The following is a 25,947-nucleotide window of genomic DNA, read 5'->3' as shown; positions in this document are numbered from 1 at the left end:
TTTTTAACAGTGTGTCACCTCCACTATGCACCACGACGAAGCTACTGCGTCTCTCTTTTTCTTCCCGCAACTACAGAAACGGTGGGAGTTCTTGCGTAAGGCCGTGCGGAAGCTGCTGGTGTACGACGTGCCCGCCGGCAGCGAGGTGGGCGTGATAGTGTTCGACCAGACCGCCTACGAGAAGCTGCCCCTGACGCCCACACCCTCTACGCTAGACGAGAGGCAGCGCCTGGCCACCGCATCCATGCCCCGCACGCCCTCTAGGATCCCCCCGAGCCAGAAGTGTATCATCTGTGGCCTGGAAGATGCCGTCCGGGTGAGCATTACCTCCCTATGGCCGTAAACACGTGTTGTACCAGCCCTCTCCAGTTCATGTTTGACGAGAGGTCTTCCCAGAGATCATGTGATGCATATCCCACACTGTGACATGTTGTAGGACTGCTATATATATTTGTTTTATTCTTGTTCATGTAAAGTGGTGATGATGATAGAGCTAATACGTACTATATTGTGAGGTTCCTCCCTTGCAGGGCTTGAAATGGCGTCACCAGTAAAAGACGTGCACATCCCTGCGATGGTGGCTAACCACATGACTCATTCCATCCCTACAGATGCTGAAGTCCAAAGGCTCGAGCGCAGCTGGCGGGGTCATCCTGTTGGTAACGTCAGGGTCGCCATTCCCCCTCACGCCCTTCGACGTGGAGCAGATGGGCGCCGTGGTGACGCAAGAAGGGGTCAGGGTGGTGCCCATCATCTACCCCGTCACCGATCGCAACCCCAAACCTGGCCCTGGGGTCGAGACTCTGGCCCAGCTCTCAGGTACGTCTCCGTCGGGATTTCGATTGTCTGGACCGTGACTGACTTCCTCCCGTCCTCCACATCTCCCGATGTTGAGTGGTACTTTGTCTATCCCTCCTTTTCAGATGATACGTCCACATGGTACCTATCCCTCCCTACTGCTTATCCGTGATTATGTGTTGTGTATTCATCTCTCTCCCCCCTGTTACTTGACCATGTGGTGACCCTATCTCGCCCATGACGTCTACTAGCGCGTCACTCCTCAAGAAGCACAATAAGAAGAGATTGACGCACCGTCGAGTGTGCGCGTTTACCGTTGTTTTAGGCCCAGTTTTGTGTCAGGATCGAGAGCTCGCCCGGTGCTCGTTGTGTTCACCCCGGCATGTAGGATCAGTCCGTGAACCCTAAATATTGGATTGTTCTCGGCTGTTCCCCTGCGCTAACCATTCATATCGACTGGAAATTTCTCCATTCCTCACATATTTTCTCAAGTTCACTGATACCACCGACAGCAGAAAGTATTTTCTCGGGTCGAAGCCGTTATCGCTGTTCCTCTCATCTCATCCACCTCGTCCTCCTCCTCGTTTCCTCTTTTTCCAGACTCATTTGTCGAGGTCACTCTTTCTCCATCCTCCATCCTCCTCCTCCTCCCTCAACCTATTTCCCTCCTACAGACGCCTCCTCTCCCTCCTGCGGTTCCCTCTCCCTTCCCGCTCGTGCGATCGTGACCGCTCCATCAGTCGCGGCCATCTTTCCCGTCCGTCACAGGCATTCGCGACATCATATCTCTTCTCGGTCTGGACTGTCCATTTATATCCTCGGCGTCGCCCTCAAAAAAAAGAAAAATTCATTCTTCCGACCGGCTCGGGTCGCGCGCTGCCTCTCACACAAATCGTTTTTTTTTTTCTTCTTTTTTTCTCCCTTTTCTTTATATTCCAACGTTTGCAGAGAAGTGCGGACTGCCACATGGTGGACTTCCTTTGATGCGTGTGTTCGGTCTAGAATTTAAGTCGATTTGAAAAAATCAGGGAGCAAGAAGCGTACGTCCATTTAGGGGTCGTTGTCGGGTGTATGACAAGTTGACCAAGTGGTCTTCCCGGTAGGTTCGACCAGCTAACACCTACCGACGTTACACCCACTCTTTACCCAGACTCACCTTCACTAACCCGTGCCAGCCATGGACGCCTGCGTGCAGTGGGTGGGAGGATTCCTTGACGGGCGCTAACGTGCCGGGGAAAAAAAAATTTCGCGTGAGATTCCCTGGTATACCTCACATAGCCTGCCCCTGATGCCTGTCCTTATCTCTCGTTCACAACCTCAAACACCGGGGTAAATAAAACTACACACACACACACACACACACACACACACACACACACACACACACACACACACCTCAGCATCAGCTTCATCGTGCGGTCATCAGTAGGTTGAAATTAATTCCAAAATCCAAACGAAGTCAGAATGGTAAACGCGGTTTTAATGTCTTGAGCGTAAAATCCACCCGCGGAATTATGTGCCAAAATTACAAAGCCCGGTCCATCAGCGAGCTTTATGACGCTCTGTACATGACGACCACTCTCTCTCTCTCTCTCTCTCTCTCTCTCTCTCTCTCTCTCTCTCTCTCTCTCTCTCTCTCTCTCTCTCTCTCTGGGTTCGCTGCCGGGGTGGAGCTCACGTTTACATCAAGCACCTGACGAGTGTGTTTGTTGCGTAACCGCTTTTTTCGTGTACTTTTTTTTTTTTTTTTTTTTTGAACAGGTGGCCTCCGTCCCCCCAGTGCCTCCCTGACGTCCGGCCCTCAAACCTTCCGGCATCCCCCAAAACTCCCGAGCTGCGTTAAATTTTGAAAAAGCCGTGATTTCTGACCTCCCCCCCGACGTCGTCCCCTCCAGCCCACTGTGGCACACGTCCCGTAACGTCCTGGGTGCCTTGTTAATCCCCTCAGTGTCCTCCCTTACATACCACCACCACCTGGAAACCCACCCAACCCTTCCCCTCCCTTAACCCACACGCCCTTCCTTTAAATCCCGTTGTCGTCCTTCAGCTCACCATCTGCCGTCCCGGGACACTTTCCCAGGCCGCCATTGTACCCTCCTCCCTATCCCCCGCGCCACGGCCGCTGCTGGAAAAATGAAGCCTAAAAGGAAAACACCATTGTGCTTCCTCAGGAGTAATGCGGCGCGACCTGCTCCATAGTGTAGTCTTCCTGGGAGCCCTTTGTAGCTCACTACCCCTCCCACTCACTCCCTCCCTCGCTAAACACACCCTCACGCGCCCCCTTTATTTCCTCCTCGCATTGTCTTCTCTCTCCTTCTTGAGACACCCCCATGGTGGTGGCGACAACCCATACTTTTTTCTTATCTTTTTTTAGCCTCTGTCTTTGCCACGCCGTCCGCACGTGCCTACCATGCTCTGTCCTGCCGACCCCAGTAAATTGGCCGCCACCCCTCTCCTGGGCCATCACCACAGGACGTGCACACCTTACCCACCAGCAGACCTTGCTGCGCTCCCAGCGATACACGGTGGGGTTGTAGACAGACCTGTCTTCCTCCACAAACGTGTACTATCCCCACACTGAGCATTACGGCCCCCTCTTGTTGCAGCTTGTGACCCAACACATGTTTGAGGGGCAGAAGCGCATCGCGCCGGAATTAACCAAGACTCTCTTGAGTCATCCACCTAACACGATCTGTGGATTGAGGTGGAGACTGTGTCATTCACTCGCTTCGTATTAATCGGTTATGTATCGGATAAGGGAAGGATAAGTAGATGTTTATGTCTCATGTGTACATCAGGTATAGAAGCGTGTCGTCACGTCATATATCAGTTTCGAAAGAAAAAGTTTTTTTTTTGGGGGGGTGGCAAATGAGCAGACTGGGATTTCAATCTCACGGGATGAAAGTTGGAGGAAGTTGGAGACCTCTGTTGATTCGTGTGTCCTACTGTAAACTTAGAGTAATACATATGAGACTTCAGGAGGAAATTTTCCCTAATTTGCTGCCCAGCAATAGAAACTTATTCACGTCTCCATCTCTCGATGTTTTAATATTCTCCTGACGATATTGCAGTGATTATATATATATATATATATATATATATATATATATATATATATATATATATATATATATATATATATATTGTGAAATATTGAATTTGTATGTTCATTCACGTTGTTTAACTCGGTCTAGAAAGTGCAGCTCATGGTACACGTGGTGGTTGTGGTCGAGAGAAAATATATGCCAAATGCCTTCATGTCCGGAAACGCAGGAATCAGATAATGTTAACGTTAAGTCTCCAATGATTTTCCTGAGTTCAGACAGCAGACATTTCAACTCCGCCGCCACTCAGGCTAATGCTCATTTGAAATCAATTAAGTGCGCCAGAGCATCAACGAATGATCATTGTGAGCGATTTTGTGTCGGTAAGGTAACCGTGCAGCCATTGTACATCACACACGATTGGACGAAGGGGTGTGATCAGCATATGTCTGTTGCCGCCCCGCAGAGGCTACACCATACATGATTTGTAGTTAGTTTTCTGGGAGACACTTATGATGAAGGAGAGTAGAGCAGAGGAAGGCTGGCTGTTGGATGTTGGGGAGGAATGGGGAGAGGAGGAGGCGGAAAGAGTTGAGGGAGAGGCGATTAAGACAGAAGAGTTGGAAGAAGATGGAAAAAAAGATCATTAGGTTGAGAGGAGAGATGCTGGGTTGGCCGGATGTGGGTAAAGGCGATGGAGAGGAGCAGGAAGGGGCTGTCGGCAGGTGATCGCTAACAGGCGACGCTAAGGTGAGGAGAGAATTTGAGAATTTACAATAGAAAGATAGAGAAGTTGGAGAGAAGCGAACACAGGAAGTGACGAGGAGGAGAAAGAGAATAGGGGAAGACTATGAGGAGAATGGGACAGCTAAAGACGTGGAGAAGAGAAAGCTTGGGAGAGACACGAGGAGGAGGTGGAGAAACGGCAGAAGAGAAGAGAAAATCATCGTGAGGAGAGAAAAGAAAAAAGATAATGGTTACGAAGGGAAGTCGGTCTAGGTGTGTGCTTTGACCTCTAACCACCAGGTCACAGATGCTGGGTGTCTTCCTTCAATATTCCGAGGTACAGAGAGGAAACGGTGTCAAGTGTCGTGTAATAAATCCCTGGGGTTATTACTAGTGCGCCAGGGGGCGTTCAGTCATCTTCTCCAGGAGTGTGTTCCTAACTGTAAAACTCGGGGTCACCCGTGTCAAAGGTCGCTGTTTATTAAACTGCGTTCTTCCGCCGGGTTGAAAATATTTGTAAATTGTTTCATGATGGAAGACGCGCTTTTGACGGCGAGTCGTAAGAAGGCTGAAATTAATGCAGATGAAAAAGAGGAATTTTGTTGACTTTGATCTGTGAAGCATTCTTGTTTTGTGATAACCTGAGGAGATGGTCCAGTCGACTGTCTGCTTGAGGGGGATAAACAAGGTAGTAAGAAGAGAGTTCACCCACTCACACAAGCATTGGTTCAGCCAGGTGCCATTTTAACAGCCAGTCATTGTACAGTGTAGCGGTTGATGCTTCGAGCCAACACCGGCCGTACTGGCTGCCATACCCGTCGTAGCCGTTTAGACGACAAATCCAGGGTGGCGGAGAGAGAGAGAGGAGGGGGAGAGTCCAAGACTCCCTTACCCAGCTCCGGTATAGGAAGAAGTCTCCCCTTACCAAAAATAGTGTTAGGGATAAGATTTGTATGAAATATTAAGCCTGATGTCTTGGAATAAGATGTAGAGCTTGATTTAAGCGTGGTAGACACTTAAGTTCTACCACAGTGAAGTTCCCCAGTAGTATTACTCTTTTGCAGTGAAAAGCTATGTGTTTCCCTTACAGCCGAAGAACGATGCGTCTCCCGTACAGTCGCAGAGCGACGCGTCTCCCGTACAGCCGCAGAGCGATGCTTCTCCCGTACAGCCGCAGAGCGATGCGTCTCCCGTGCAGCCGCAGAGTGACGCGTTTCCCGTACAGCCGCATAACGATGCGTCTCCAGTACAGTCGCAGAGCGATGCGTCTCCTTCACAGACGCAGAGCGATGCGTCTCCCGTACACCCGGAGAGCGATGCGTCTCACGTACAGCCGCAGAGTGATGCGTCTCTCGTACAGCTGCAGAGCGATACTTCTCCCGTACAGCCGCAGAGCGATGCGTCTCCCTCAGCCGCAGAGCGATGCGTCTCCCGTACAGCCGTAGAGCTATGTGTCTCAGGTACAGCCGCAGAGCGATGCGTCTCGTACAGCTGCAGAGCGATGTGTCTCATGCTCGCGTTTGTATCAGTTGCATTCTATGGACATGACTAGATCACACATTCAGCGCTCACATGTTGGATATCCAGGGTGTGGCTCATCGTCCTCCACATCATAAGAGAGAGAGCGTTGTAAGGTCATATTGTAACAATGGGGGCGGCATTTACCCTTAAAAACAACAAACTGTAATGTTTTCCTCCTTTGATTAATCTTCTGAAAGCCGTATTCCTCACTTTATGTCGAGGACTGTCCTCATATATACGTATGTTCAACCTCAGGTGCTCCTGAGTCCCGTCGGAAAGACAAAAGCGTAACTAACGTCGGTTATTTGTGGGATAATTTTGGTCAGCAGTTTTCCACGTTCCAAGAATTTCCGTTCCCATTTGTATCAGATAACTTTTGACACGTCAGAGAAATACGGTAGTTTCTTATGAGTGGCTGCCGTCCGGAAAGGAAGATGGGATCCTATTCCACTTGAAGAAGTAAAAAACTTGGGCAATATTCAGTTTCATAAAATGCCGTCTCGGAAATGCTTCACGATTCTAGACTGTCGACAGTTTTTCATTTTATATTACACTCTCTCTCCCAGCCCGAGCCTTATACATGTAGATGGCGATAAAGTTTGTATGATGATGTTTAGAAAATCCTCTCTCTCTCTCTCTCTCTCTCTCTCTCTCTCTCTCTCTCTCTCTCTCTCTCTCTCTCTCTCTCTCTCTCTCTCTCTCTCTCTCTCTCCAACACAATATGTCTTTCTTCCTCTTCCTTCGCTGAGCTCTGTACGCTATCACTGAGGTTCGGGCAAATTCCCTTCGTAGGTGCTTTGGAAATAATGTATTGCTTCCGTCCCTTCCTCTTGCAGTTACCGTACCATTTTCCAGCTTGTTTTAGCCCCAGCCTATATAGCTTCCTCGTTATCTATTCTTCCATATCTCGGCGCCTATTATTTTATGTCCAAACTCCTTTTCCCTCCATATTCCATCGGTTCGATGTTCCTTAGACCCCTTGTGATACCAGCTCGATTACTTTCAAGTTTGACTCATCACATGCCATTTCTCCCAGAGAGACATTCGAATAGGATCGCTGTTCCACAGGCCCGCATACCTTTCATACAGGAGCAGTATTCAGCTGCCCTGCACTCTGGACTATACGTGCAGACGCACCACTTCAGTATAATTAGGAAGAAGACCCTCACACTACAAGAAGATGGGTTCATTGTATCCCTTCTAAACGGCGATAGCTCGATCCAACCCCACTTTCTGAGATTCCCTGTTTACGTCGCCAGAGATGCGTTGCGTTGTGGCAGGTGTATTCGTGCCCCAAGCACTTTTGAAGGAGCATTCTCGACCTCTCCACCTGCTGGATCCATCAGCTCCTGTTGCTGCCACTCGTAGCTTCTAGTGCTCCCACATGGTTAGTATCTCGATGCATTGAGGTTTGGCGGCTTGCCTGGACTACGTGGCTATTCGTATCGTCCTCTCTTTATAGTACCAGAGAAGTTGTTTATGAGGAATGTATTTTACACAGCGATTATGGAAATACGTACATCTAGTGTTGTGGGAAAAAAAAGAGGGGGTATCTTTGTAGAGGCGAAATTTACGTTCATACCACTACGCTACTTGATTTGTCTACTTATGAACAGTATATATATATAGGGAGGTTACGAAGTCGGTTATTAAGACGTAGAATACAATTAAATGTGAATAAAGCGAGTGAAACCGGTAGAATCTCCGCCAGCTCATGGTATCAGGGGAAATGAGAGAAATGTGGAATAAAATGGGTTTAAGTTTCCGTGTGTGTGTATATATATATATATATATATATATATATATATATATATATATATATATATATATATTTTTTAACTATTCGCCATTTCCCGCGTTAGCGAGGTAGCGTTAAGAACAGAGGACTGGGCCTTTTTTGGAATATCCTCACCTGGCCCCCTCTGTTCCTTCTTTTGGAAAATTAAAAAAAAAAAAAAAACGAGAGGGGAGGATTTCCAGCCCCCCGCTCCCTCCCCTTTTAGTCGCCTTCTACGACACGCAGGGAATACGTGGGAAGTATTCTTAATCCCCTATCCCCAGGGATAATATATATATATATATATATATATATATATATATATATATATATATATATATATATATATATATAATAGTGTTCCCGCCGATGTGATGTTGAGCAAATGCATAATAGTTTATATTCTTGTGTGGCCGTTACAAAGAAAGGATGTAATTTTCCCCCCCTCCCCTCCTCCTCCTCCTCCTCCTCCTCCTCTCGTAGCTTTGACAGTTTTATTTGTTTTCTTCCTGGCGCGGGCTAATCCTGCACTCTCACTGATTGTTGGTTGTTTGCTTACTTATGACGCTTTGCTTTGATCTACCCTGCTGCATTGCTGGTTGTACCTGGTGGCCTAACGCGTCGCCCGCCGCCTCCCACCCCCGGGGCTCTCTGTAAGCACCACCACACAGCAGCAGCAGCAGCACAACCTACCCGCCATCGTTTCATCACTTCTCTCACGATTGTTTTGCCGCAGTCGTCGTCGTCGTCGTCGTCATCTCCTCCTCACCATCTGGCATTACCTTTCCCTGCTTTGCGTCACCATCACCACCCCTAGAGTCTTCAGTTCCTGCCACACACACCTCAGCCAAAATTCACTATATGATCTCCGGCTCTCACCTGTCCGACACTCCGACCTCACCAACTCCATTGAGAAGGGTTTGGGGGGGTAGGACGATGAGTGGAAATCATGGAGGACAGAGCATTTTTAACCCTTCAGGAAGTCCTGAACATACCCACGTACTCCTATCTTGTCAGGAAGCACCGCAATCCCCTCCAGAGTTACTTCGAGGAATGAGTTGTTACCGAGAGAGAGATTTGCGTTGAAGTAAATCCTCGAAAACCCATCAGGATGTCGCCACAATCAGGGCATGAAGTAATATGTTCACCGAGTGATCTAATCACTCCGGCAGCTCGCTCCCCCAGCAAGACGACTTAATTTACTGTTCCTTGCCCCCACGCTCGGACTCCCACGATCTCTTGCGAAGGATTTATTGGGAGTTATGTTAGTATCCCCATCAGAGAGAGGCGGTGGCTAGGGAGGGAGGAGCAGCCCGTCCGACCACTGAGCCAGCAAGAATTACGCGTTTGTTGACGTTGCAAAGTTGTTGATGTTGCGTGATGAGCAAATAGCTGAGGTTTATGCAACTGTTCACATTCGAATACTTTGATCTGTGCGTCCCCCTGTGTGTTCACTCTCTGTCTTTCTGAATCGTTCTGTCCTTTTTCTTTTTTTTTATTTATGCCTGTCTGTCCCCCTGTGTATGTATCTCCCGAGCCTTTCATAACGGCGCTCGGGCTATACATCTGATCCTCACACATCGCTCATAATGTGATGCTGCTGAGCTGTGTCCTCGATACCCGCGGCCCCTCCAGCTGGTATATTAACCCAGGCGACGCTGGAAAAATATTTCGTGCATAACGCCGAGGTGTCTGGACTTACCGTCTAAAAATAGTATGAGACCTTGTCCTAAAAATTGCGCAAGCGTACACACACACACACACACACACACACACACACACACACACACACACACACACACACACACATATATACAGGTGATAAGACCAGGGAGGTACTATTAGTTCCCTGGGGAATAGCATTTTAAGAACGGGATCAGCATTTAAACTCGAAAGTTTGGGCTCTGTGCCGGGAAATGAGGAGAGCAGATCGCCAGCGGGGGAGTCTGTTCGTTGCTTCAAGGCCTTTAGTCTCCTTGCTTATATTTGGGAAGTCTTGTGAAGTACAGTTGCTTACCTCAAGGGGATCAGAAGCCTCCTCGCTTCTATCGCACTCGGAAGTGAACGTTTCTTTGTGGCGAGACAGTTAGACGTGGGTAGTTGTGACCGTGGAGTTACGTGACTGTTGAAACCCCCCGACAGGCCCATGGCTTTGTCTCTGTTGACAAGTGAGGACCATTAACTTTGTCGACAAACTCTCTCTCTCTCTCTCTCTCTCTCTCTCTCTCTCTCTCTCTCTCTCTCTCTCTCTCTCTCTCTCTCTCTCTCTCTCTCATAGTTACCTCTTGTTGATTTCTCGCGATGCCTTTCGCAGTGTCTCCAAGGCAGAAAGAGAGAGTTGGATGTCTTTGTTGTGGGGATGGGGGGAGGCTTGGGTGGAGGAGATGCCTGCCCGGAAGATATTTGGAGATTAAGGTGAGGTGTTGGGCATTGTGGTGAGGAAGTGATTACTCACCCCACAGATGTCCTTCCCTTCGTTCCGGTGACTCAGCCCTCTCCTTCTCCCTTTGCGTGTCGCTCAGTAATCCCAAGGTATAACCCTCCAAATCTTCCTTTCTCACACTCCAAGGTTCACTTCCATCCTTAAACTGTAATCCCCCCCCCCCCCCCCATTTCCTCCTAAGTCACCCTTTCCCGTTCCCTTAATCCCCTTCCCCACTTCCAATCTCCCTCCCTAAACCTCACTTACCCTCCCTTTAAGTCTCTCCTCCCTCCCATATACGTGAGCCTCCCCTCTCCCTCTCCTTAAGTCGTGGTTCATCCCTCCACGTTGGATGACGTTAGCCACTGCATTAAAATTCTGATGCCACTTTTGCACGAACCAGGCTAGACCATGGCTCATGAAGGTGGTCGTGCATGTGAGCAAAGGTGAATATATTACTTATTTTTTTCTAAGTGTACATACTTGGTGAGCATAAGTGTCTCAAGTCCAAGTATACTTATTTGACAGATTGGATAAAGTTGTCGCATAGTTGGCGAATAATTTGACGTACTGGAGTATGTGTATGGCTGCGTGTCACGACGCTTCAGACGACGATGTTGTGCTCTGTAGTTCCCTTAAAGGCCGCTAGGGTCTTCGCGAGTGAGGGATCGCTACCACCGGCACGCTCATCACCGCCGGCAGCACCACCCTTTCCGACCACCGACACCAATTACCACCAGCACACTAGAACCACCACCATCACCACCATTAGCACCACCAGTAGCAGAGCAGTACCACCATCATTCCCACTACCAGCACACTACCAACACTGCCACTACCACCACTGCTGTCGCCACCAGCCAGTGGTGCGGCAGCAGCAGCTGGCCATGACATTAGACACCGCGGCAGGCGATGGGACCTCCTCCATCCCTGACAAAGGAAGACGGAGGAAGTGATCGGAAGTCCGTATCATATGACGGCCGACATATTGAGAGGACCTGGGCCGCCGGACCTCCTCTCGTTGGCGTCGGCAGCTCGAGGGGTCAGAGTTTTTAAGGGATCCAAGGTTGCCGCATTACAGAGACTTACAACCCTCCTTTCCCAAAAAATGACGAAACAAAGGAAACAAGCTACTTAAATCTGACATTATTTATCATAACGTCTGTAGGTTGCCGGACCACTAGGGTAAAGCGACGTGGTAGAGGACTTTGAGACGTGCGTGTTTGGATGCCTTCTTCGCTATCCGAGCTGAATGCCCGCCTCCGTGTCGCATATTTCCCCATTTCCACCCCAGTAGGATTTCTCTTTTTAGTCTGTAATACACCGCCACCCCACCACCCTGTAGCTGCTACGGCAGTCCTACAAACCACACTACACCACCACAGCAGATTGAATCCTTACCTCATCACGCCCTCCGCCGTCACAAGTTATACACACAACTCGCTAGTTCATAAGCCGCACCCCGCAACTGTATCTTAAAATCACACATCCTCTGCCCCCTACATCATAAACCAGGCCCTGCTTCTACATCGTAAACCACAACCCTTCACTACGTCATAACCCACAACCCGCCATTACACCATAAACAGGACCACACCATCAACCATTTAACAACCCCGCCACAGCATAACTTTCACACCTTCACTACACTATATACCGAACTCCGCCACGGCACGGTATACCACACTCCACCACAGCACGGTATACCACACTCCACCACATCATCATAAACCACGTCCCGCAGCTATATAAAGCATATCCCGCAGCTATACAATATACCACACTCCGCTGCTATGTAATAAACCACCACAGACCGGCTCTGCATCATAAAGCACTCCCCTACCACCATATCATACACCAAGACCTACAGCTGATAAACCCGCTCCCTTCCTGTACACTACAGACTTAAACACCCTTACCAAATCCCCAAGCCACATCACACCACCACCACCACAAACCACACCACACCACTACCACCACAAGCCACACCAAACCACTACCATCACAAGCCACACCAAACCACTACCACCACAAGCCACACCAAACCACTACCACCACAAGCCACACCAAACCACTACCGCCACAAGCCACACCAAACCACTACCACCACAAGCCACACTACCACCACCACAATCACAAGCCACACTACCACCACAAGCCATACTGCACCACCACCATCACAAGCCACACCACACCGCTACCATCACAAGCCACTAGAGAATAATAACACTTAACGCATCACAACACCACATAGAGTCCACGCCGCTTCATGTGCACTGAACCACTGCATCGCGTGGCACACCACTACATCACGGGGGGCACCACCACATCACTGGGTGCACCACCACATCACGGGGGGCACACCACATCACTGGGTGCACACCACCACATCACTGGGGGCACACCACCACATCACTGGGGGCACACCACCACATCACTGGGGGCACACCACCCACATCACTGGGGGCGGCATACCACCACACCGCATGTCACTAGCCGGGCAGCCAAAACACACACACACACACACACAAACACACACACACACACACACACACACCAGCTTCCTCCTGAGGTATGAGAAAGAAACTTCTTTTTAATGGGAATTATTTAGCCGACCGTAATCCCTGGCAGTCTTTTGTGTCGGCCGAGCGTTAAATGAACCTAAATCCCCCATTATAAACATTAACCCCCACCAGAAACTTTTGCCATTGAGAGGATGGGGGGAGAAGGACCTTCATGAAAACTAGAAATATAATTATATCTCCCCTGACCCCGTATTTCTTACAAGTTTCTAAACAATCACAGAATGTTGCCTCTCACAACCAGGACAAGTTGTGTACGGAGTAAATATTAAGAGTATTTGACTGGGCGAAGGGGGAGGAGGGCGGGCAGAAAATGGGGAGGGGGGTGGTCTTTGGTTTGCGGCGTCAGGGTTGGTGTGAGGTCCATGAGTCGACGACCCCTTCTGGTGACTACCCTCCTCCCCAAACCCATCCCGCCCACCACCTCCTCAGTCCCTCCACCCTGCACATGTCCTCAATACTCTACCCCCGCCACCTGTCACTCGGCACCTCCCACCTTGCATTACAGCTTGCCTCGCTTCCCTCTCTCCTGCTTGCATACCTCATTTTCGTGATTGCCGTCGCCTCCTCCTCCTCCTGCCCTCTCTCTCTCTCTCTCTCTCTCTCTCTCTCTCTCTCTCTCTCTCTCTCTCTCTCTCTCTCTCTCTCTCTCTTCTCTCTCTCCCATCCATTTCTTCATCACCTTTTCATCTTTCCCATCCCCTCCCTCAATATATGTTATCCCTTTCCCTCCACAGAACTCCTCTCCTCTCCCAAGCCCACGCTCTTAACTCCCTGCAGGATCCCACTGTGACATTCAAGGGAGAACACAAGGCCCCTCTTGCCCGTCTGTCCTCCCGTATGCCGAGATTCCATAGCCTGATTTCCAGTGTTGCTCTTTTGCTGGAACACTATCTACTGACGGTCGTAGGCGAGAGGCTCCCCCTTTGACTTCTGGAGCCCTTCCAGCGAGCGTGTGTCATCCACTGCGTCATCCCGCACCGCTTCCCTCAGCCAGCATGTGTCATGTACTTCGTCTTCCAGCATCGCTTCCCTCGTTGCTATTTGGCAGCGAAAATAGTCTCCAGTCTTACCCTTATCCCACGCCAGATTAGTTCTTAATGCAACACCTCCTGATTTCTGAGTTATTAACTGTTGACTGGGGGCACAGATCTAGTAAGTGTATAATCTTATTTGTCTCCTTCCAACACACACACACACACCCATATGTTGGAAAGGATCACAATTTTGCGCGTGATCAAGATGTTCCCGGACTCATAGGACACACCCATATATATATATATATATATATATATATATATATATATATATATATATATATATATATATATATATATATATATAATTTAAAACATTTGCCATCCAACAATATGCGGGACGTGGTCGGCATTCAGTATGGTAATAAATAAATAATATCGTTTTGACAAATAATTTTGTTTGTCGGGGAGAGAGAGGAGGGGACAGGGTTGGCGGGGAGGGGAGGGAAAGAGAGCACGGATTACATTCATATGTAAAACATGGAATATTTTATGGCAGCTTTATGCAATTGTATTGGAGCCGATAGCCGGAAAGGCCGCATTATGTGAGGCGACTGATCTGTCGCGGAACATTGCAGAGATGAACGACACGACCTGGGCTTGGAGGCGTCCCTCCCTCCTCGTCATGCCTGTTCGTCTTTTTCTGTGTGGTGTTGTTGTTGGGAGAGAGAGAGAGAGAGAGAGAGAGAGAGAGAGAGAGAGAGAGAGAGAGAGAGAGAGAGAGAGAGAGAGAGAGGCGATAATGAAACGGTTTCTTCAATTTTCGTCTGGTGACGATTCCCTGGAGAAGCCGTAGGGCCTGTTAGCTCGCATCTGTAGGAGGGAGGGGCCAGGGTAGGCGAGAGGAAGGAGACGGTAGGAGAGGTGATGAGAGCAAGGAAGACATGGGAAGGGAGAGACCTGGAGAAGAGTGTCCGCATGGTGTGTGGAGCGGCAGGTGTGCACGTGCAACCCTCACTAGAGAGGTGGGTCTGTGGTTACGTACGTGTTCGAGGTCGGAGTTACAGGCGTAGAAGAGACTAGTGGGTGGGCGGAGGAGATATAGAGTGTCGGAGGGTGGTGTGTGGGTGCGGTGATGGACGGATAAGGGTAGAGGTTTGGGAGAAGGAGGAGGAGGAGGGGCATCCTGGGAGGAGAGATGTACTGACAGATCCCGGGCAAGAGAGTTATGTCGCTGTTTCCCCAAGGCGGAACTTCTTCAGAAAGTGGCTATTACCGTCATGGCCCGCGGCCCTCCAGTCAACAGCTGCTATGGCCAACCATTCTCTCGGGCCAGTTAGTTGTGGCCAGCTTGGCTCCCAGGCCTCTCAACAGTTTGTATGGCCCTACTAGTTCCCCACGGGCCTGTCGGCAATTGCTGTGGCCCATCAGTCTCCTGGGCCAGTCACTTGTGGCCCCACCATTCCCCCAGGCCAGTCAACAGTTGGTTTGCCTCACCGCTCCCCTCAACTGAAGTGGACCAAGTAGTAGTTAAGAGGGCCGACCACTCGACAGCTCTCGCGTGCCGACAGTTGAACACCGGCCCGACGCGGCGCGGTAGCTGGTGTCTTGGGTATCCGGAGGCCGAAGATAACGTCAGGAAGAAGACATTTTACGGTAGAGGACCATTGTGTTGTGGGGCGCTCTACCCTCAACGCCGCCGCCCGGCTCTCACCTGCACAGCACCCCACCCGTTGTGTGTGCTTACTCTTTGTGTGTTGCGGGGAAAAGAGTTTCACACTCGCGTCTTTCCTTGGAAAGTTAGCTGTCCCCAGTGATACAGAAGTGTACTTAGAATAAGGCATGAATAATTTTGCAATGGAAAGCTAAATAGTGAAGCAAGATTTCACTTCAGATGGTCAGATGCATGCTGCGGGTCCAAGTGATTGCTGTCTCATTCACGACCTCAAGAGAGAGCTGAGCTGTTAGGTTCTCTTTTGTTTACCATGCATGGTGGGGACCTGTCGCTCGTTTTCTTCGTTAACACTCGGTACGTGTGTCTTCGAGATGATCTACCATCACCGACCTCGCAAGTGTTCCTGACGTTGCGAGTTCCTCACAACTTCAGGAGAGCCCGATACATATTGGCACAGGAGAACACCGACTTGATTAAAAGCTGAACTCTGGGGGTTCATGTTTCCGTCAATGTTGCGAGCAGATTGCTCAACGCCTGGTAAACCTGTGGGGATCTTGACGATTATCCTGGCTAAGCGCCCACGGCTTCGGTGAGTAGCAAAACACTCCGAGACGCAGGTATCATGTCTGTTGTAGTAGCAGCTCAGGGTCGGAGAGGTCGCTGGCTGCAGCCGACCTAGTTCTCACCTCTTACGTCGACCGTTGACCTCCTGTTCCCTCGTAGGTTCACGTACACACACTCTCTCTCTCTCTCTCTCTCTCTCTCTCTCTCTCTCTCTCTCTCTCTCTCTCTCTCTCTCTCTCTCTCTCTCTCTCTCTCCTGGTGAAGTAGTTTGTGTATACCTTTACTTGGCAAGTTACCCGTTGCTTGGTCGTCACTGCCCCTCAATCGCCGGGAGCCATGTTTGCGTGGTGCCCGTGTGTGTATATGCCTCTCTGTCGACGTGGACAGAGAGATGGTGTGGTATAGTATTCCTCAGCTTGTAAAATACAGTGTGGTTTCGTGACTTTACCTGCAGTGTACCACTGTGGACATACTCCACCTGACAGAGGACCCCACAGTGAGTCTCCCTGATGGTGGCAGTATCGCGAGTCACTTACGCCAACAGAATTTGGAATAGATCTAGATTTTGCGTAAGTTTAAAAATTCACTCCAGGTCCGAGAGAGAATAACTGAAAAATTGCCGTTTGACCTGACTCTAGCTAGATCTTAAGGCCTAAAACATAGGAAGGAAGGTAAATATTTGGCCGAAGTGCTGTAAGTGCTCTGTTTTTTAATGCTTATTTGTATTTCACAGTCGATACGGTGACTAGAATTGTGTTTTGTACACTTGATAGTTCCTGTATTGTACATGTAATACAAGACAATGCATAAATGGGTTTGACGGATGGTCTCTGGGCCTGAAAAACTCGGAACAAAAATGTTCAGCATTCTGACCCATCAGTATGTGTACGATAGCTGTCACAATATATATATATATATATATATATATATATATATATATATATATATATATATATATATATATATATATATATATATATGCATATAATATATAGGGCGATCATGGCAACACATGGCATTAGTATGTGGAGACATGACAGACTTTTTTAGATAATTTATTTATTCCTGCAGTTTACCGACCTACGAACTTCAGGTTGTAAATTCAACTAGGTTTTGCAAAATCCACGAAGTAACTTACTTACAACTTGTCGATTTTTTTTTCATATAACTATATACAAATTTTTAAAAAAAAATCGACTTTACGAGCAAATTTATTTTCATTTCATTTATTTGCCTAAATACTCATTGCGTGGTAGGTTTTTCTTTTTTTCTTTTTCACGTACGATTTATTTTTTCGACAATTAGACATGACTGGTGTACTAAAATATAAAAAACGAAATATTTCGTTAACGTTGAATTATTGCTCGTATGTTAAAAAAAAAAAAATTAAAAAATGTTGGGAGGTGAAAATCACGTTTGCCAGAACATTGTTGATAACATGGTCAGCGAGTCACGTGCCTGGCGTTCGTGGGCATCGTAACCCACAACGTTTGCCCAGCAGCTCACCTGTACACTCGCGCATCTGTTGCTGCTGGAGCCTTGAAACCCGCACGCCAGGGGAAGAGACCCAGGTGACTGGCCGGAGTGACGGTGAAGTTCATCATTCAGTGGATAAGGAACCAAGGGCTGGGTCTGCTAAATACGTGGATTGGCTTTTGATTTGCACCACCATTGCCATGTTTTTAGTCGGTGACTGATGTGGAAAGTATTATAACTTGTGACAGCCCACCGTAAAGACGTGATTTTGGTCTTCGTATCTCAGTCATATGTGTTTACGTGACGTTCATGTGCTCTCCAGTTTTAGGAACGTGACGTTCTCCGTGCAGTCCAGTCAGTGGTTAAGACGTTCGCATGCAGTGCATTCAGTCATGTCACGTTCTCGTGCTGTCTAGTCTGTTGACGTGACGTTCAGGCGTTCCGATGATGCCCAAGCTACTTATGCGACGTTCCTTACGTTCACAAGTATCAGACCGGTGGCTTGCTGAATGAGAATTCTTGAGCATCATGCTGAAGGATTCTTATACCTTCATACAGATGTAGATTTCAACTTAATCGACCTTAGGGATCAGCTAACCACCGAACTACAGCTGTTGAGAGTGTGAGACGATATGAATAAGTAGGATGAATGGATGGGAATGAATTGCTTCCTTAATGCAAACCTGCCCAGCACGCCAGACCCCAGATGATCATTCCTCGCTACAAGCCTGGCAAAAAAGTACAAAAGGGTCCCAAGCAACCGCATCACTCCCCCATCCCCTCGACATCCCAGGAGAGTCGTGTTCTCTGGGGTTGCTAATGTGTCGCTGACGCGTGAACACGCTGCTTCAACACGGTGTACAGTTGTTCTGAAAGCCATCCGCTTAACCGGACAGTGAGGCATGACCCCCGCGGGACCTGCTCCTCATTGTCCCCTTTATCACAGGCCTTTCCTCATTCTCTCTCTCCACTTTACCATCGTGCTCCTTTCCCCCACACATGAAGCCTCCCTTCCAGTGCCTCTCTCAGTTTGCTTTCCTCTGTTCCCAGTCGCTTGCCCACTCTTGCCGTCATCGCTTGTAGCTTTCCAGTCTCGTGCCCGCACCCTTCCCCCAACATACGCACTCAATTCTCCCCTCCCCTCACGCGCTTATGTTCTCTCATACCTCTTCCTCCCCATCCCCTCCTCCATCTCCCCTCCCCGCCAGTTTCCCTCCCATCCTCCGGCCGAAACAAATGGGTATTAGTCTCATGAGCGGAGATGTTTGCTCTGCCTTTCCCCCCCTCCCACCACAGTCCCTTAGGCAGAACTCCTATTAATGATTAAACAGTTATTAGAGAGGCTAGACGAAGACTTAGAGTCCAGCTGTTTGTGTTGTTGTCACAGTGTTGTTGCGGGGCTGACAGAGAGAGAGATGTCGGAGCTGTAGGCAGGGCGCGAGAGTAGGAGAGCCTTAGGCCACTGTAAAGGGATCGCGAAAGACTCGCAACGAGATGGAGACAGAAAACGTCTCCGTCCTCAGGAACGCCAAGCAGTGTTTCCCTCCCCGCCTCATCTCGGATCTTATCTCCTCCGTTCATATAAGCTTTATGTGGATTCGCCACCCAAAGTCTGAATGATTTACGGCACGGGCTTGTAAAAGATTAAGAATTTACAGCCTACCACCGTTCCTCTTCACCGTTATCCTCCTACAAGGGAACGGGTCGGACAATACGTGCGAGCCGAAGTGGCCGGCCCTGTTAAACTGGACGGCTAAAAGCTATATTTTAGCTGCAGTGTCGCCACAGCCCCGGACACGGCACTTACCTCCTGACAACAGCAAATGCATCCCGAGCTGCACATAAGTTTAGCTTCAGCGTCAGTGCGGCACAATGGTTTGCCCGGTAAAGTCAGCCAGTAAAACATATAGTGGTGGTGCCGGGCGGTAGCGGTGCGTGCAAGTTGACACAAGGTGTGGACACAGGATATTCCCATATATTTTCCAATGTTTTCGGTCAGTTATCCAGGCGCACACAGCAGCAGTGTCAGCTTACGACACCAGAAAGTGGGTTCGGGTCCCTCCGATACACAATAGTTTTGCAATTTTTTTTTTTAACTATTGACAATTTTTTTTAACCAGTTTAGTGGGGTCGAAGTGGAATCTATACTGAAAAAAATAATGCTTTTTTGAACAACAAATAATTATATACAGTGTTCCGAGTTTCAGTTACAGGAGGCTGTAATGTCGTAAGCTAACATTACAGCCATCCTTAGTTATCATAAGCTTATACCACAACAAGCTTTTTTTTTGTAGCAAGCTTTGAAGAGGAAGCTTTGGTGGCAAAAGACCGTCTTGACAAGCTTTGCTGGTGAGAGTTAGTAAGACTATAAGATTTACTGTTACTTAAATTCATTACGACAAAAAAAAACCTTTGTTGTTATTAAGAACACTCTTGAGTGGTACAAGCCTTTTGCCGTCGCGTGCTGACGTAGATAAAAAGCTTCACGTTGGAATTTGAGACCCTAGTAATGTATGGAAACGACACATTTGTTCTAACACATAAAGAGAGAGAGACCATCAAAGGCCGCTGACCTGCGATGACCGTATACAGTGTTCTTTATCTCCCAATGATTTTTTTTTTTTTTCGGGTCGAAATGGAAAAAAAAAAAAAAGAACTAGTTCCTCTGACGTCATTTACCGTTGTCATCAGTGTATTATTTATCAACGCTTCAAATGAGAAACTCCAAAAGACAATTGAGATTTGATGGGTCCATTTGTATGCACAATGTAGGTCAAACTCGGGACATTTTTGACTGGGGAGATCTAACGCTCTTCCTCTCTTCTTTTCCTTTTTTTTTTTTCTCTCTATTTGGGAGGATCACGCCGTCTGCTGCTGCTGCTGCTGTTTGCGCACATCAGAGGAGCTTGCTTCTGTGTTTGCCCTCCCCTGTGTTGTCCATGTCCACGCCCCATAACTCAGAAACTGACAGGGGAAAAACTACGTTTCCCCCCCCTCCCCTGCACTTCTCTAGAGCATAAACTGCTGATGGCTTCAAAAACGAGTTTCAAAAGCATGCTAAATCGGCTGCGTCTAGGCAATCTTTCTACGAGAGTTATATGTAAGCGATTTTATGGGTAGTAGGAGGAATTATGTTACGTTTAAATGGGGGAGGTCTACATGGAACTTACAAGGCCCTAGAGAATAACATCAGCGGACAGAGAAAGGTGTTAAATGATGTCCTTCGACCCTCGACCAGAACAGTCAATTGGAGACGTTTCTTTGTAGACTGAGAGTTGGCCATGCTGTGTTGGCCTCCATGGTCGCGTAATGGAAAGGAGGGGAGACACCCAGCCTTCGTATGTGACACCTGCAGTTGTGATACTACCCTACAGCATGTGTTGGCGGATTCTTCCCCCCCCCCCCCCCCCCACACACACACACACACACACACAAACAACAAAAAAAAAGTTATATAGAACTGTCGGAGTTACGGATGAATCATCGAATAACAGTGGAATAAATGAAAGACTGATGATGAATTCCCTCTAAAGGAAGCCCAAAATTTTTTTTTTCATTTTGTGAATGTTGTTTTAGATATTTAGGCTTGTATTCGTTTTTTTTTTAAATGCGCTGAATAACCAACAGGTTCTAACCCTTTACAAATGCCACGAGATTAATCACTCGTTCGCTCAATCAAAATTTGTACATCAAAGAGAGAGAGAGAGAGAGAGAGAGAGAGAGAGAGAGAGAGAGAGAGAGAGAGAGAGAGAGAGAACCCTGTCCACTCTGGAAAATCCTTAATTGTTTTCCCAGTGGGGAACTTATGTCATTAGTGCCATAGAGAACTCTTCTCACCAGTTCCTTATTTTTCATATATCCCTGTAAACCCTTGTATGGGCCGGCTGCTCTTTTATCCCCTGTAGGTATACATACTAACTCGACTCCAGAGTATACAACAGTCGGGTTTATCAACTCCACTACTTTGACCTCAAAACTTTGCTCAGAGATATTTTTTTTCTCTCTCTCTCTCCTACGCCGCTGAACTTTGGAGCTGCTGCTTCTTACATCTCATCTTGGAACCATGACTAACCCCCCTTAAAGTGACTAGTTTTTCTTTTTGTGTGTGTGTGTGTTTTCCTCTCCTCCTGCCTCGTATATAAAGTCGTAGACTATCCTTTTCCGTTATAATCTTCCGTGTGCCATCTTTACTTATGTACTTAGCTCGACCTCCCTGAGGACTTCCTTCCGTGACGAAGACCTTAGTGATATTACTCTTGATAACGAAGATTTGTGGGAGGATAAGATAAATGATAAGGGGGGAATACTGTGAGGCTATTACCAGAGAGAGAGAGAGAGGTGGTGACCTCCCCCTCGTCTCGTGTAAGGTCACCATGTGTCTCCCCGACACACCGACCACTTCGAGTAATGTATCACATTTAATTCTCATTTCCTCGCAATTTGAACGCTGGGTAATAATTTTCATCGCCGGGTTGTGAGGTGTCTAACGTACCATTAGCGGGAATATATCTTCTGCACGGGGCTATTTTAGACTTGTTCTACCCTCACCCACCTCGAGTGGAGCACCGTTGTCAGCCGAAACTTCGCATTGGTTTATGCCACGACGGCACCAACTTCAACTTGGGAGATAAAGTATCTAGTGACCTTCTCGTCTCTTTCATCACCTTCCTCTCCTCGTCTTTGGCCCCGCTCATCACCGCCCTCTTTACCTTCCTCGCGCTATCATGCATCATCGTTCACCTTACCACAAGTCATCTTCGCGCCTTCCACAATAGATGGACCAATATTTTTCGGTCAGGTATATTTAACCTGCGGACCACCACCAACCCGTCTGCCTGGTGTCGACCCCATTCTTCTTTATTCCTGAAGTTATCACTTGACTTTATCCTCCAACTCTAAAAATCTCTCTCTTTATATATATATATATATATATATATATATATATATATATATATATATATATATATATATATATATGTGTGTGTGTGTGTGGGTGGGTGTGTGTGTTACCGGACTCCACCTGCGTGCGGTTACACGGGTGAAAAGTCACCTTTACAAAAGCTGTGTCATCGGGAATACAATCTCGTCAAGGAAATCCCTCTTCAAAGGAGTCACCATTCCCTTGCTGCTGGAAGTAGCGCATCCTTGGGCTGCAGGAGCTTTTCCTACACATTGGTCATGGGGTAATTATATGAATATAAGTAATCATATGTGTAGGTTCAATTAATTACCCATTTGTACGTTAAGGGGAGAGAATTTTACACTCGTGGTCCTTGTGTCTAAAACATACGTTTGCGTATGTGGTTTATTATGTATATCATGTGCGGCATTGTATGCGAATGATACCTGTTTGCCTTCGTGTTGTGTACGTTCCCATTGTGCTCACCTCTTCTTGTTCATGGCACAGTCGTCTCCTTTTCTTAACTCCATCCCTCCTCACCCCTCCGTCTCCGCTTCAGCCTCCTCATGATGGCCATGAAGAAAGAATGCGTCATTGGCGTCACCTTCTTTCCCGTACGCTTGATATGGGGAGTGTGACCCTCGTCAGCGAAGACTTGTTTTCTGTTGAGTCACACCCCTCCCGTTACGACTCGTTTTCTTTCATGTACCATGTTACCTGACTTCCGTTTTCCTTAGAGTGACAAACCTACCCAGGACTCGCTTTATTCTGGTGTCTGCCATCTGGAATGGGTTTCTTGAGTATCCAAACCCTTCCTGCTCACGTAATAGATAGAATCTACTATACTTGAAGTATTTCGTCCCAGTGTCGTATATCCACAGCCAAAATTCGTCCAGTATAGGAATATTTCAAGGCCGTTATGCACAAAGGCAGTTTTGTAGATGTGTATATAAGAGACTATAATAATCCTGGAAGATTACGCCCTGCAATACAGATTAAGGAGATATTCCGCTCTGTACACCAAAGCTGTTCCATAATATTTTGTGTACTGGCTGGCGGAGACCCGGATGCACACCTTCGATAAACACGTGAATAGGAAGAAGGATCTGCATTGTTTTATAGCCATAAGGAAAGACAGTGTCCTTCTCAGATCTAGCCATAGGTTCTACCTCTACCACTCGTTTTGAAATTAAGAAAACAAAAAAAAAAAAACGAAAGACATTTTTGAGGAGCCTAAAATTTGCACATCCCTCATGATGCGTTCAAGGTCATAAAAACTTCTTTTTTTGCTCCTGATGAAGTTACTGCTCAAGGGCTCAGAGGGTTTGCAGGCATCTTACAACATCCTCATTCCTTTAGTTTCTTTCGTGCTTTTTTGTATCATCTTATTAGATTATTTCCTCCGTGCTCTGGGGGCTGATCGTAATACATTCCCGTGGTTGGAGGTAGCGGGGACCTAAACATAAAGACCTGGTTTAAAAGATAATGTTCTCCAAGTTGTAGTGTTGGTTTATGCTGGCGATGCCGCTCGCGGTATTGTGTGTGTGTGTGTGTGTGTGTGTGTGTGTGCGTGGGCGCGCGCGCTTCTGTCTGCGCGCGGCAAGGAATTTATCCGTACGTCTATCGGGAGCGGCTCTCGCAGCCTCAAGCGGCTGATCCACACCGACGCTTTTGAAGAGGGACGAAGCCTCTCCGCTAAGCACAACGCAGGAGTAACTGCCGATGTTGGGGGGAAACGTGCGCTTGCGCATGTGTGTGTGTGTGTGTGTGTGTGTGTGTGTGTGTGTGTGTGTGTGTGTGTGTGTGTGTGTGTGTGTGTGTGTAGGAGATTATTTATGGCTAAAGGACTTAAATAGGGTTATGTATGATTACCTACATTAATCCCGTGGGCATGAATTCTGACATAACATGAATTACATTAATCCATCACACACTCTCTTATGATAACACGTTACACACCTGCGGGCCCGCATGCCCGCACACTCTTCCCCCGACAGCCTAGAATTTTAATGTCAAAGTAGCTGGCACTTAAGTATTAAATGGTCTGCATTACGGTAACTAATTACTCTCAATTACAGGGCCTCCACGCTATGGCCAAATTGTGCAGTATATTAGACTCTTAAATTCACGTTCTCAGGCTTAAAGCTGTCAGAAATATGCCCGTGGCCATGAATTTAGGAAGAAAGCAAAATGGAAATTCTCACCGGACTATTTTGTTTTCGGGGGGAGGTGTAATAGGTCTAAGTTGGGGGGGGGGGGGATAGAGCAGGCTGGGGGAATACTAAAAGGTGTAGGGAGTTGGAAGGGCGGAGGGGGGAGAGGATGGATTGAGGATAAGTATGGGTAGAGATGATCAGTACCGCACATAACATGTCTTGCCGATGGTGTAGCAAGGGAGACAGGCGCGTGCACGCAGTGGTAGATGAAGACAAGAGACACTTGGAGGAGGAGAGAGAGAGAGGGAGGGGAAATGAGCTCACTACTTAGGTTAGCAAGTGACAAACAGGCTTTGGTACATATCCGAGGGACGACCTTACACTATCGCCCACCATTTTATTCAGTGATGGTCGCCACGTCGGTGTATCCCTGCGAATTTTTGACGGATTTCCCGTGAATAATTCGAACAAGTCCCCTGGCCATATACTGGCGTCTATTAATATGCATTACGTGGGCTGTGTCCCCGTCTGTTGGATCAGCCGGCCCAGCCCAGGGACAGGGGAGGTAATGGGGTCGGGGACGGGGAGGTTAAGTGAGGTTGGGGAGATAGGAGGAAGAGGAGGAGGAGGGGAGCGGGGGACGAAGGCTGCGGTGGAAAAGGAAGTTGAAGTAGAAGGAGATCCGTGGAAGGGGTTGCAGGAAGGGAGTTGAAGGAGGAGGTTGTGATGTAGGGTGAGGGAGGAAGGTGGGAAGGCTGCAGAGAGAGAGAGGGAGGAGGAGGTGGATGGACGAAGGAGGAAGAGGATGCAGGGCAGCAGGAGAAGGAATTGCGAAGAAGGATGAAAGTGAGATGTTTCTTGACAGGAGTATAGGAGTGCCTGTTAATGATACCACTGTTCATATTCATATTTGGGACATACAGCTGTACGTGGAATCGTATTGTGGCATATGTCTGACCTTGATAACGGTAAGCAAACAAACAGACAAAAACTCTTGCCTACATGTACTGTAACCACGATTCATATGTAGGGAAAGGGTCACCATCCCACCTACACCCACACGTACGTTAAACCCCTCCTCCAGTCCCCCCATCTCCATCCACGCGTCCACTTCTCTGCACCTCCCAGACAACCCCGCCTGCCTCCACATCTGCTCCACCACTCCCAGCGGTGGTGTCACACACAAGCCCACTTCACCAGCGCTGTGGAGCTAGATAAGGCGCGAGGCTGAGCCTCAGAACGGGACACTGTCTTCCCCCCCACACACTGTAATCTTTCCCTCCCTCCTGTACACCACTCCACCCGCCCCATACCCGCACCACTCCAACC

General features: G+C 48.1%; 1 protein-coding gene across 1 annotated transcript in view; it reads left to right on the top strand.

The window, feature by feature from the left end:
* The window catches only part of LOC139747265 (calcium-activated chloride channel regulator 1-like), a 319,531-nt gene that overhangs the window by 190,844 nt on the left and 102,740 nt on the right, over positions 1 to 25,947 (top strand). Inside the window, 2 exon segments of the mRNA XM_071659359.1 lie at positions 77 to 316; positions 612 to 819. Coding sequence (XP_071515460.1) covers positions 77 to 316; positions 612 to 819 — 448 coding nt within the window.

Source organism: Panulirus ornatus, chromosome 68 (assembly GCF_036320965.1).
Source record: "Panulirus ornatus isolate Po-2019 chromosome 68, ASM3632096v1, whole genome shotgun sequence".
Lineage (NCBI taxonomy): Eukaryota > Metazoa > Arthropoda > Malacostraca > Decapoda > Palinuridae > Panulirus > Panulirus ornatus.
The sequence above is the reverse complement of the archived record's forward strand: the minus strand, read 5'-3'. Positions and strand labels throughout refer to the sequence as shown.